This window comes from Stegastes partitus, unplaced genomic scaffold (assembly GCF_000690725.1).
Source record: "Stegastes partitus isolate 25-593 unplaced genomic scaffold, Stegastes_partitus-1.0.2 Scaffold1526, whole genome shotgun sequence".
In the NCBI taxonomy this organism is placed as follows: Eukaryota; Metazoa; Chordata; class Actinopteri; family Pomacentridae; genus Stegastes; species Stegastes partitus.
The window spans coordinates 33664-47166 of NW_007579257.1; the positions used below are offsets into that span (position 1 = coordinate 33664).

The 13503-nt window shown below is 48.8% G+C and overlaps 2 protein-coding genes across 4 annotated transcripts in view; both read right to left on the reverse strand.

Moving 5' to 3' along the window:
- Positions 1-2714, reverse strand: part of ift46 (intraflagellar transport 46 homolog (Chlamydomonas)) — a 4873-nt gene extending 2159 nt beyond the window's left edge. Inside the window, exons 1-5 of the mRNA XM_008300316.1 lie at positions 2547-2714; positions 1577-1780; positions 749-1026; positions 301-394; positions 65-196 (exon numbers count right to left, since the gene is read on the reverse strand). Coding sequence (XP_008298538.1) covers positions 65-196; positions 301-394; positions 749-1026; positions 1577-1705 — 633 coding nt within the window. The 5' untranslated portion in view covers positions 1706-1780; positions 2547-2714. The remainder of the gene's footprint in view (positions 1-64; positions 197-300; positions 395-748; positions 1027-1576; positions 1781-2546) is intronic.
- Positions 2715-3522: 808 nt separating this feature from the next.
- On the reverse strand, positions 3523-12584 carry LOC103371094 (Fc receptor-like protein 4). Of its 3 annotated transcripts, XM_008300319.1 has the most exons (11): positions 12480-12584; positions 10841-10913; positions 10451-10569; positions 10254-10292; positions 7651-7765; positions 6908-7056; positions 6320-6562; positions 5793-6071; positions 5410-5652; positions 4671-4799; positions 3523-3713 (listed from the first exon to the last, which is right to left on the reverse strand). In XM_008300319.1, exons 3-11 carry the CDS (start codon positions 10473-10475, stop codon positions 3583-3585), a joined length of 1353 nt encoding a protein of 450 aa, XP_008298541.1. In that variant the 5' UTR covers positions 10476-10569; positions 10841-10913; positions 12480-12584; the 3' UTR covers positions 3523-3582. The 3 variants fall into 3 exon arrangements, with proteins under 3 accessions (XP_008298541.1, XP_008298540.1, XP_008298539.1); XM_008300318.1 differs by having other exon boundaries at positions 10451-10913; XM_008300317.1 differs by lacking the exons at positions 10254-10292; positions 10451-10569; positions 10841-10913; positions 12480-12584 and having other exon boundaries at positions 7651-7975.
- Positions 12585-13503: the final 919 nt, after the last annotated feature.

Genomic DNA, 13503 nt, shown 5'->3' on the forward strand with positions numbered 1-13503 from the left:
GTGTGTGCATGCCCATTAGCTTGCCAGAGTGTGTGTGTGTGTGTGTGTGTGTGTGTGTGTGTACCTCTGTGGCTCCGTGCTGCTTGGTCTCCTCTGACAGCCACAGTGACAGCACTGTGGGGTCCGACTGCTTCACACTGGGCTCATCCAGAACCAGCAGGCCCAGATTGTCGGCTTTACCGTCCGGCCTCGGCACCTGAAAGCGACACACAGTGATGTCACGGTGATGTCACGGTGATGTCACGGTGATGTCACGGTGATGTCACGGTGTCTGAATGGCGTGTTCAGGTGAGTGTGCACCTTGAGGAAGGCGTCGATGTCTCCCACGGCGGGGATGAAGTCGGGGATGAAGGGCTTCAGACTGTGTTCCAGCTCCATGGACTGGGGAGTGTACCTGACAGGAGACAGAACCCGATTACAAAACCCAATTCTGCTGCTGGCCACAGCGGGGTCTGTCCGCGACACAAGTTTGTTTTTACGGGTTTTATTGTCGGCCAAATTCTAACTGGGACGTGTAGAAAGAAGCTATTTGAGATCTGGTTGATGTTCCTGATGGAGCTCCTAAGCTGGCAGCTCATGGCCGGTACCCGGTGTGATGTTCGTGCTGCCAGCAGGCTTTGGGCTCAACGATGCCGTTTCATTTTCTCACCATGACGAACATTTGTGTTCATAAAATGTTCAGAAATGACAGAAAATGGCGAGACGTGTCAGATGAGGTACCACAGACGCCTCCCTCATAGCGTCTCACCGTGTGATGTACTGGAACAGCTCTTTGATTTCGGTGCTGACGGGCAGGTTGGCGTAGTCTGCCGGGTCGTACGCTCCCTCCGGGGCTTCTGCCGGCTCGTCGTCTTCGTCGGTATCATCCTCATCGGTGTCCTCCTCCTCCTCTTCCTCCTCCTCCTCCTCCTCCTCGTTGGGACTGGTCCCCGCCGGCTCCTTGGCTCTCGGAGGCTTGTGGTCCTCGTCGCTGCTGCTGTTGGCCGACATCAGGCCTCGGACTCTGCGGCTCCTCCTGGACTCTGACTGGAGAAACCAACACCACTGAGACTAAACCACTGCTGCTGCCATTAGAGGTCAATGAACAAACCACTCCCACCTACTCTGACAATCAATGAATCAGTCTCAGTTCTGTGATGTCAGCGTCTTAGGTGTGATGATGTTCTGCTTCCTTTCCTCCTCTGTGACAGTAAACTGAAGATCTTTGGATAAAACAAGACGTTTGTCATCTTGGACTTTGAATCTTGGAAACACTGACATCTGTCACCATTTGCAGGCATTTTATGGAACAAACAGCGAGTTGAAATGTTGAAGACTGATTATCGATCAACACCTTCAGTCATTGTCCAGGCAAGAGCAGCGACTACACCACAAATACATAAGATGTGTTCTGTTTTACCATCAACTGAACACTGGGCCTGTTTTGACCCGCTACAAGAATGATCGTAGAGACAACAGCTCATTTTCTGATTATTGTTGTAAGGAAGGGACTAAATGTGTTTTAACCCCCGGCTCAGTGACAGTGGAGGCCCGTGGTCAGGCGGCACGGGGCCCGGCGGGCAGGTGGCCTGGCTACCTGGCGCTGGCCGCGGGGTGTCAGGCTGTAGACGCTGGCCACCTCCTCTCCGTCGGCCACCTCCAGACTCTCGTCGTACGGCTGGTTCTTCAGCAGGCGGCCGGCTCTGTCCCAGTCGCCCCGCTCCATAGGCGGACCACACTGGTCAGCACTGATCCCACCGTGCCTCTGGACGTTTAGGCCGACCTACAGAGCAGTTTGTTCCTGGCAGAGACAGAACAGCTTAATTACTCCGTAAATGATCCTTTCAAACCAACTTCTGCGCACTTTGCTTCTGTTTTCTGCCGGTTAAAATAAACTTTTCTCTGCTTTAAGGAAACCAAAACACACAGCAGCTAACAACAGGACCTAGCAGTTAACAGCAGCACCAAGCAGCTAACAACAGGACCTAGCAGCTAACAAGAGGACCTAGCAGCTAACAGCACTACCTAGTAGCTAACAGCAGCACCAAGCAGCTAACAACAGGACCTAGCAGCTAACAAGAGGACCTAGCAGCTAACAGCACTACCTAGTAGCTAACAGCAGCACCAAGCAGCTAACAACAGGACCTAGCAGCTAACAAGAGGACCTAGCAGTTAACAGCACTACCTAGTAGCTAACAACAGGACCTAGCAGCTAACAGAACTACCTAGTAGCTAACAACAGGACCTAGCAGCTAACAGTAGCACACAGCAGCTAACAGTGGGACCTAGCAGCTATCAGTAGTACCCAGCAGCTAACAAGAGGACCTAGCAGCTATCAGTAGCACCAAGCAGCTGACAGTAGCACCAAGCAGCTGACAGCAGGACCTAGCAGCTAACAGTAGTACCCAGTAGCTAACAACAGAACCTAGCAATTAACAGCACTACCTAGTAGCTAACAGTTGCACCAATCAGCTAACAGCAGCACCCAGCAGCTAACAGCAGGACCTAGCAGCTAACAGCAGCACCCAGCAGCTAACAGCAGCACCCAGCACTGTCCAGCAACTTACACCCAGCAGACAGCGAGGCGTCTGGAACCAGGTGTCCGTCCCAGACTGCAGACAGACGGTGTCCAAGACGTTTAAATGTCGTTTGTTATACAGTTGAGTTTAGTTTAGCGACGTTGATCTGCGTCCAAACGGTGTTTATGAGAGAAGCTAACCGGATGGCGCTGGCGGTGCACCGTATCCTGGCAACGGGCCGCGCAAGGCATCATGGGTAGTGTAGTTAGATTACCCAGAACCACCAAAGTTACTCAAACGTGTACGAAATAGAACGAATTTGTCCAAACTGCAGTAAAACTGAAGGTTAAAAACGAAATTAATTCGTCTAAAAGGAATTATATTTATCCAAAAGTACACACATTTGGTCAGAAATGGCCTCAAAGCTGTCCAAAATGTACATTTGTCAAAGAATGTCTGAAGAATTTGTCCAAAATGGCAAAAATTTTGTCAAAATGTCTCACAAATTGTCCAAAATATACAAATTTGTCATAAATGTTTTAAAAATGATACCAAATTAATTATATTTGTACAAAACAACATACATTTGACCAAAATTACAGAAACTCAGAAACAGAAACTACAAAATATCAAAACATTTTCCCAAATGACAAAATAATTTCAAAGGTATTTTACAAATTACCCAAAATTGCATAAATTTGTCAAAAATTGATGTAAAAAAATAAGAATTGTCCAAAATGATGTGACACAAATTTGTATAAAAGGTTTAAACGAGTCCAGAAACATGCTGAGGTTAATTGGTGATTGTAAATTGTCCGTAGGTGTGAATGTGAGTGTGCTTGGTTGTCTGTCTCTAAGTGTAGCCCTGTGATAGACTGGTTACCTGTCCAGGTGAACCTGCCTTCACCCTGAGTCAGCTGGGATAGACTCCGCCCCCCAGTGAGGATGGACGTTTATCTCCACTTTACAAAGTTCTCAACATCAGAAGTTTCAAACGAAGCAAACTAAAGAACAATGCTGCCACTTTGACATAAAAAACAACTATTTTATTGACTGAAGAACACAGACTGAGTCAAAGGCTGCTTCAGAAGTGATGCTCGGTGGTGACAGCAGCGATGACATCATCGTACTGCTCGCTCGGTGCTTCATCCTCCTCGCCGGGTGAGGACGTCGCCATGGAAACAGGCAGGTTTCTCCTTCGGGCGGCATCAGATTCTGCAAATAAACGTGACATGTGTCATTATGTGCTGTGCAGTTCTGCTTTTCCAGCTGCAGTAATCACTCGCTCTCTTGGACGTCCGACTGGATCGAAACGTCGCGTTCAGTCAAGAAAATACTCGTGTTCGTTGTCGTCATGCGTTCAGAGTGCGAAGGTGTCCGTGATGCTGGTTAGCGGTTAAACAGGAGACTCTTTCAAGTCCGACGAGGACGACAATGAAAAGGACACGTTTTAGATTCTGGACTTTGTTCAGCAGCACTCATGGAGCTGTGTTAGACCAGGTTTTGGACTTAGTTTTACACTGGTTCCGGACCGGTTTGGGCAGACTTTAGATCCATTCCAGACTGATTTAAGAATGGTTTTAGACTTTTTCCAGGACTGAAATCGTTTCCTTGGTCCAGCTCTACAGGAGTGAGGCTGAGCTTCTGCCATCAGGACCCCTGAAGTGAAAACCCTTTTTGATAGGCTTGCTTTCATGTGACATCGTCTATTTGAATTGATTTTATTTGTTTGCTTTATGATTTATTGTATTTATTTGCCATGAACAATAACAATGCTTCTGGCCTTGTCCGTCTGGTTTTACACTCTTTTATTCCTCTGAGTCTCATGTGATTTTTGGTGCTTTTACGATCCTATCTGGTGTCGTAGTGATTTATTTTGTACGTCTTTCACCATGTTTGGCTCCATTTCTACACTTTGCTTCTCTGGTCTTGTTCTGTTCGGCCCGACTGGCCTCCTGTTGTCCACTGGTCCACTGCTTATTTTCTGTCTGTGAAGCATGAAGTGCTTTTAAAACGGAAACAGAGCCATCATCATCATCATCATCACTGCTTACACACTGTCCCCTCCCTGTCCTCTGACCATCTGAGCATGTTCTGGGTCGGTGAGCCCAAAGACAGCACGGCGCTGCAGCAAACTTCAGACTCAGAGTGACTTTTAGTGACAAGTGTTACCTGAGGGCCTGCGTCGGTACAGAGACACCATGAGGACGGTGGAGATGACGTATGGACAGCACACCACCATGTAGCAGATCACCCTCAGAACGCTCAGGGCCTCCGGCGCTGGAGCCGCTTCATCTGGACCTGGAGGCAACAAACACACCTGCTCAAGCCGACAGTCACAAACCAGCCAGTGTGTCCGTGGTGAGAACATCACAGGTGTATCTTCACTGCGTTGTGGCCACGTTAGACAGCATGCTCCACAAACAGAGGCTGCTTCAGTGACTTCACTGAAGATCCTGGTCGCAGCCTCCATGTTGGACGACTGGGAGCCTTCTGGCAGAGCTGTCTGACTGCACGGTCCAGGTCTTTGGCAAAACTTTTAGCTTCAGTGCAGAAGGTTGCAGCTGTTTCAGTCAGACCACTTTAAACGTCACACAAAGAACCCACAAAGGGAAACACAATGACCAAAACGTGACACAAGTTACCACAAAATACGTATAAAATGTACAAAATGTGAAGTGATTCAATACAAACAACCCATGAAGGCCTTCAAATACAGCAAGAGGTCTGAATAAAATGCAAACTATCACAAACCAGTACTCTGATCTTATATCAGTTTTTCTGAGCAGTGCTATGTCTGGTTGCTGGTTGCTCTGATTGGCTGACATGTTGCCTCTGGCACCACAGACAACATGAGGGTTCTGGACACTCAGACCCAGACCTGCAGGGAGTTTTCTGATTCTGACCTCACCTCTGACCAACAGCCGGCTGGACGGAGACTCGCCAAGACTGCCGATGTGACACTTGTAGAGGCCTTCATCGGACTTTGAGACGCTGTAGAGGGTGATGTGACCTGCAGGCTCGGTCCTGATGGGGGCGCCGTCTTTATAGAAAGCAGCTGGGAGGCTGGTGGGGTGCCGGGACCGACAGCGCAGAGTCACGTTGTCTCCCTTCATCACAGGGAGGACGGGACTCTCAAGGATCACCGATTTATCTGGAAGATAACGCAGCAAACTGTCAAGAGCCTGGACATTAATGCACAACAGCACCAGAAACATGGATGTTAACGCCAGGCTTGTGAGCACCGGATGGATCTTTGGATCTGGATCTGGATGTTCAGAGCGGTCCTCCTACCGTGCACCGTGAGGTTGACCAAGTTGCTCCGCCGCCTCGCAGGAGACTCGCACCAGTAGAGGCCGCTGTCTTTCTGCTTGGTTGTGGGGAGGCTGCAGCCCGACGCGCTGACATCCCCCCAGTCGCCACACCTGCTTATGTTGCTGACCGAGGTCTTGGACCGGTGGACTGTCCATCCATGGAAGCTGCTTTTCTCACCACAGTTCAGAGACAAGTGCTGATACTCGAACATCTGGGACGAGTCCGGAGACACTGTGAGGGACGCCGAGTCAGAACCATCTGGGGACAGACAGACGTTAGCTCAGTGTGGACAAGGTGCTCACGTCCTGTATCTGCTCGTACAGACAGCAAAGACATCCAGAGTAAAGACGGCAGGATCTATTTCAGAGCTCCTGCTGGAGTTCATGAGAGATGCTCTCTGGATATTAGCACAAAGTAGAACTTGGAAATGACTTCACAAAGTGCTTCAAGACTTGATGTTGACACACAAAGTATCAGAAAGCTGGACATTAAAGCAGTGAAGTGACCTTCCACCAGCAGCCAGCTCAGTGGAGACTCCCCACGGTCTTTGATGCTACACTTGTAGGCGCCTTCATGGTTCTTGGAAACGTGGTGGATGGTCATGTGACCCGCAGGTCCGGACCCAATGACGGCACCGTTCTGATAGAACTGAGCCTGCAGGTCGGACCTTTCCTTGGTCATGCAGCGCAGAGTGATGTTTCCTCCCTCCGTCACCGGCATGGCGGGACTCTGCAGGATCACCGATTTATCTGCACAAACAACCAGGATGTGTTCAGCGTTCAGAAAGAAACATGAGCACCAGACCTTCTCTGATCCATCTGCCTTTGCTTTTCTGTGTGAACCGTCATGAAGTCAGGCAGCTTTTCTTTTAGCTGTGAGTGTTCATGGCTGAGTCATACTACAACCAGAGATTCACTTCTCTTTACTGGAACCAGTTCCTTTAAAGTGTCTCTGCTTCACAACTTTAACCCAACCCGTGAATCACACGCGTCACGTTGAACGTGAGGCCAAATCTGCAGTTCGATTGCTTGTCAGGAAACAGGAATGAGGACAAGGAAGTTGTGGTGCCCTGCGGGGTGTCGGGTGAATCTCACCAGTGATGGTGATGTTGACGCCGTCGCTGCTGTCTCTGTATTTAGACTGACACCAGTAGACTCCAGTGTTGGACGCCTTGACAGCGTCCATGTGGCAGGTGGAAGACTTCTGGCTGCCCCAGGCTGAGCCACACTGAGACAGCACCAACCTTCAACACATCCATGGACAAGGGTCAACAAGCTGGACACTAGTGTCCAACAGAATCAATCTAGATATAAACACAAAGTGACAGAAACCTGGATATGAAGGGACCAGTTCATCATGAACCTGATTCAGCAGGTGCAACAGCTAAAACCAAACAACCCTGGATGTTAGTGCCCCACAGACCTGGATGTTACCCTACCAAGGTGTCAGACATCTGGATATTAAGCTGCAAAAATGTGAAAAACTTGGATATTTGGGTACAAAGGTGACAAAGATATTAACACAAAAAGGCGTCTCAGCGACATCTATCAGGACTGAATGATGCCACCGTGTTGGCATAAAAACCTGCTAAAGTTCTCAAAGGAACCTCGAGTCAGACAGGACCAGTTCTATGAAAGCTGAGCCCTTCAGGTTTGACTGGGAGCCGGAGCAGCTGATCCATCTCATCTGACCGCGAGACATCAGTCACCACATGGCATGGTTCAAAAACAAGTGCCTTCGACAGCCCTGAAGAAGGCTGAGCTGATGGGTCATCGAAATGAACCCAAACCCAGGAACCATCAGAAGTCTGGTTCTGCTGTGTCGGCGGCAAACTCACCCTTTGGTCGTGTATCTCCAAACCGTCCACCCACCAGCGCCGAACTGCTCACAGCTCAGAGAGAAATGCTGGTACTCAAAGAACTGGGCCTGGTTGGGTTCCACCACCACGGAGGCTGAGGAACACACACAGCAGGTTCTAGTATCCCAGCAGTGGAGAACATCACCTACAAGTTCTGGTATCATCTAACATCAAATGTTCAAAGAAAGTTTCAAGAAAGTGTTCATTTCCAGCAATGTTCCTTTAAACACGCAGACCAATCAGAAACCTGGTAACAGGGTCCCAGAACATCTAGGACCTGGGTGCTAATGCAGAAGGTGTCTACAACAGGGACATTAATGCACCACAATCCTAAAGCCGGGATGTTCATACACAACTGTCAAAACATTCATGCACAAAAGCATCAAAAATCAGAAAATGATTGAAGGATTGAGAGGTTTTGTGCGATCAGAGACTCATACAAACCGCGGCGACGCTATGAAGACAAGAGCAATGCTAAAACCGTTATGTGCAGAAAGACCTGCACGTGCAACACCTGCAGGACTTATGTGGCGTCCTCATGTGCACCATGCAGGTAGTTCTGATCAAACAGCGTCCTGTGCAGAGAGGCCGAGTGCTGAGAAACGGTGTAAACGGTTATGTGCAATGTTTGATGCTGAAAGCTGAAGTACTGCACAGAAGTCTCAGAAACCTGGATTGAAATTTGAAATAAACTGAGTCACAATGAACACGTCAGAAATGTATTAAAACTCTCGTAGTTGCAGATTTTTTTTAAATATACATATTTAAAATTTGCCACCTAAGAGGCCAGAAACAGTCACCACTCCCAGTAAGTTAGCATCTTGTCACCAGCACTTGCTGGATTTACGATTATCCGGTGGCTTCGTCTGCGTAGACGCGATTTCTTGGGAGTGTCGGCGAAGCCTGGAAGCGCTACACGAAGCGGCGGACTGCTAGCAGCCGACAGCAGGACAAGCAGAGGCAGTGTGACTGAAGGAAGCGCGGCTAGCAGCTAAGCTAACAGCTAAGCTAAAAGCGAACCCCTACAGAACGCCGCCTCCATCCGTCTTCCTCGCTAACGTTTGCTCCCTGGAGAACAAAACAGATCATCTGCAGCTGGATTTAACAACAACACTAGAGATGAGGAGCAACAATCCTGAAGGTTTGGAGGTCACTGACTGGGACGTGCTTTCTAGACAACAGCCTCACCGACATACATGGCTGTGTACCATGTCTACCAGCCGGGCCAACAGAACCCTGGATGACTGATGACGGACGCAAAACACTAAATGCACAGAACTAAGGCTTCAAGTCTGGTGACGACTATCCAGCACCGAGAACACCAAGAGCCAACTTGAACCGCGCCATCAGACGAGCAAAGTGGTCAAAAAATCCCTGAGGAGAGTCCAGACATGGAAAACACACCTGAGCAGGTGTTCAGGGAACGTACAGATCACCTGGCTGATGTTCTAACAGACATTTTTAACACCTCACCGGATCAAGCCAGAGTCCCGTCATGTTTCAGGACCTCAGCTCACATCAGTCAACGCCGGCAGGCAGACTGGGACCCCTGAGCTTCAGCAGCCTCCTGTCCGACCCGCCGCTAGACCTCCTCACTGACAGACCACCTCCAGGGTCCTCATCCTCAGGGCTGCGTCCTGAGCCCTCTGCTGTCCACCCTGATGGCACACGACCAACCACAGCGGTGGCGGGCCTCACCAGGGACGACATTGCCCCGGCCCGTAGAGTGGAGGTGGAGCAGCTGGTGCACGACAACCTGATCCTGACCGTGGACAAAACCAAAGAGATCACTGTCGACTCCTGGAAGAACCGGCCCGGCCACGCTCCACCTCTCATCAACAGCCCGGCTGTGGAGGTGGTCAGCAGCATCCAGTTCCTGCACATCACAGACGACCTCGGCTGGTCCGTCAGCACTGCGTCGCTGGTCAGGAGGCTGCAGCAGCGCCTGCACTTCCTGAGCAGGATGAGGATGCCCACTGTTCCTCGGCCTCACCACGCTCCACGGCAGCACCGTCCAGAGCATCCTGACCTCTGTGCTGTGGAGGCTGCAGCGCCTCTGACTGGAAGGATGTGAGGAGAGTGGTGAGGCCAGCAGAGAAGATCACTGGAGCTTCTCCTGCCACCGTGGATGTTAGTGCACAAGTGTCAATAAACTGGAAATGACTGCACGAAAGTGTGAAGAATGTGGATAGGAACGGAAAAAAAGTCTAAACCCTACAAATTGCTGAACAAAACCGTTTAAACTTTGGACAGAACGTGTCAATGAACTGGTTCATGATGAACACGGATGTCAACAGCTCAGACTTTTCTCGTCCTCTCGCTTTGACCCGTCAGTCTGCAGAGTGAAATCACGCTGAACAGCACGATCACATCACAGCGCATCCTCCTCGTCTCCCTAACGCCACCTGACTTTTGCCTTTGCGTCAGTTATGCGGCCACCAGAGGGCGCCGTCTGTGGAGCCTCAAACAACAGCTGCTGGAGGAAACCTTCTGTCTGCGGGGAGTTTTCACAGGTTTGAAATTTAACACAACACAAACCATCTCTAACGTTCAAGCGATGTTTCATATACGGAGGATCTTACCGCGAGCGTCTGTCGCCGTCCGGCAGCATCTCATCAACACTGAAACACAGTCAGACCACCGCAGTGTCCGTTAGCTTCACCTTCACTGTTCAGCTCATGTGTTGAGACCAAAGTCGAATTTAAATCCATCACGTGTAGCTTTGACCTGCAGTAAATTCCTGTTTCGGATGATAATTATGACCTTATTGATAACTTACAGAGCAGAAGCAGAATCGTCCTCATCGTGTCTGTTGGATGGAGCTGAAGCTGGTCACAGAGGTGCTGAAAACATCCTGTTAAAAACCACGAGTAGGGAGGAGGCTGTCAGCGCAGCCGGCTGAGCCGAAGTGTGACACAAAGAGAAAACCTCGATATTAGTGCAAAAAATAGAAGATTGCAGCACAACACCGTCAAAGACCTTCAGCTTTACCGAAAAACGTGTCAGAAATCAGTCAGCTACAGCACAGCGCTGTCAGAAGGCCAGATGTCACCACACAGGTGTCACAAAGCCACAAGTTAAAGCACAATGGTACCAAACTAAAGTAGAACCTGTCAGGAACAAGGATGTCAAAATCCTGTAAGCGAACCCAAACCGTGGTTGTACGTACTTACAGAGTCATCTTCATGTGTCTGTCGGACGTCTTCACCGACGCCTGGTCACAGAGGAGCTGAACACACATCCTGTTGAAACCACAAGGAGGAAAGAGGCTGTCAGTGCAGCCAGCTGAGCAGAAGTGTGACTGTATCTGCTTTGTGAACGCTCATCGACATTCATCTTTATCCATGGCTGCACTTTCAAAACACACCTGTTGCCAGATACCTGCATTTTGCTGCTAATGTGTCTGAACAGGAACAACAACCAGACCGAGCTCACATCCTGTCGGTACCATCAAAAGGTCAACTTGTGTTGTTGCCTCCTCGTGTTGAAAGAACAGGCGGCTGCCGGAGAGGCTTCGGGGAGCTTTTGCTCTTCACACCTCGACGCTAGCTGGAGGCTGAAGTGCAAGGAGGCAAAGTGCTGAAGGCCTGTGCTGTCAGGGGTCCTGACGAGGATCTTCAGCACCGCCCTGAAGCAGGCCGGCGTCCCATCCGGCCTGAAAGCAGCCACCATCGTCCCCACCCCCCAGAAAACACCGTAAGCTGCCTGAATGACCACAGACCGGTGGCACCAACGTCCGTGGTCATGAAGTGTTTGGAGAGGCTCGTCCTTCACCCCTCCACACCGCTGAGAGGAACCAGGCAGGATGTCAGGATGCTTTGTGTAGACTTTAGTTTGCCGTTTAACACCATCTTGCTGAACATTCTTATCAAAAAGCTGACTGACCTGGACTCCCCGACGGATCGCCCACAAACAGTGACGGCTGGGCTCCATAGATCCTCCATCCTGACCTCACTTCCTCCTGTGTGCTCTGTCCACAAACATCTTCGTCAAATTCGCAGATGACCCAACAGCAGTGGGTCTCATCATCAGCGGCGACGAAGCAGCTTACAGGGAGGAGGTCCAGAGGCTGGTGGTGGGTTCAGGTGGGTGAGGCAGATCCTGTGTTCCCTGAGGTGCACATTGCTGACGAGTCAACGTGGTCCACCAACACGTCAGCAGTGGTCAGGAAGCCCAACAGACACGGCTGCCGGAGAACCGCTTAGGAACCGCTTTCATCCGCGGGCCGTTAGGTGTTAAACTCCAAGGAGGAACCTCCACGGACTCTTGTGGACAGTTTCTTTGGTCCAACATGAGTGTCTGCACATGTGGACTTCTGCTTCTCTCTGTTCCTTACTTTTATTATTTAAAGGCATTTTGTGTTTGCTGAGCTGCTCCCACCAATGTTGTTGTTCTTGTGTATAATGACGATAATGTTCTGTTTTATTCTAACACGCACAAACTCCAGGTCACACTTTTTATCCATCAAAAACCTGGATAATAAGGCACACATGTTAAAAGTCTGCATAGAAACACAAAAGTGCCCCAAAAAACAAGTAACGCACCAACGTGCCTGTAAACGGTCACAGACACGAGTTTAAAATGTAGATCTCAATGCACACAAGTGTCACAGCAGCTCCACAAGTCTGCAGGTTCCTTCAAAGTGCCAATAAGCTGAGTGACAACAAACACAAATGTCAATAAATACATAAATAAATTGTGAACATTCACACACTAATGTGTCACAAACCTGCAAATTAATGCATTAATTAGTGTCATGGAAATGGAGCTCAAGGCAAATACAGGTACAAAAACCAAAGGTGACTCACAGCAACGAGGTCAGGCAGCAGAGCCAACAGAGCACAGCTGGTCCAGGAACAAAACACCCACTGATCCAAAAAGACGAAGAACCGGGACAAACCAGAGCCACTAATCAGGGCGGGACACACAATCACAACAGGCAGGAAACACACAGAGGAAGGAAGCTCAGACACACACGAGCTCAGCAACTTCAAAATAAAAGAAGAAGCGGGACAGAGACGAGCAGAGGAGGAGGTCCGACAAAACCAAACGATGACACAAACGTTTCATTAGCCGCTCGATTAATGCGTGAAAGTGTCGGAAATGTGAACATTAATGAATAAAAGTGTTAAAAATATACGTATATAATAAAATGTTAATAACAACAGACAGAAATATCCACAACCCGGACATGAACGCACTGAAGTGTAAAAAAACCAACAGGTAATAATGCAAAGAAGTACCAATAACATGTACATTATTCTACTAAAGAGTCAAAACCTGGTTAATACTGAACAGAAATGTCAGAAACCTGGATATTAATAGACAAAAACAATCAATAACCTTTGTAATTATCACACAAAAGTGTCAAAATCTGGATATTATTGCAAAAAAAAAAACTGTAAATGAATGAAGAGCAACGATAACAACCTGGACATCAGCGCACAAAAGAGTCAAAAATATGGATATTAGTTCACAGAAGTAGCAATAGCTTGTAAATTATAGTAGAAACGTGTCAGAAATGTGGAAATTAATGTGTCAAGTGTGTAAAAAACAAAAAAACCACCTGTTATAAATGCACACGACATCAAACACCGATAACTCTGTGTTTTTATTAAACGAAAGTGTCAAACAATTTGAATTCTTTTCCTTAAAAGTGGAAATGAAAATGTAGCCATGAACGCAGAAGGCTGTCTAACTGTCTAAACCTGCATGCTGGTCCTCAGAGACGTGTTTCTGGTTCTGGGCTCTGGCCTCCCACCGCCGCTGCAGACTCACTGACACAAAGTTTCCGCTGTGAGGTGGAAAGTTTTTCGTTTCGGGGCAGTGTGA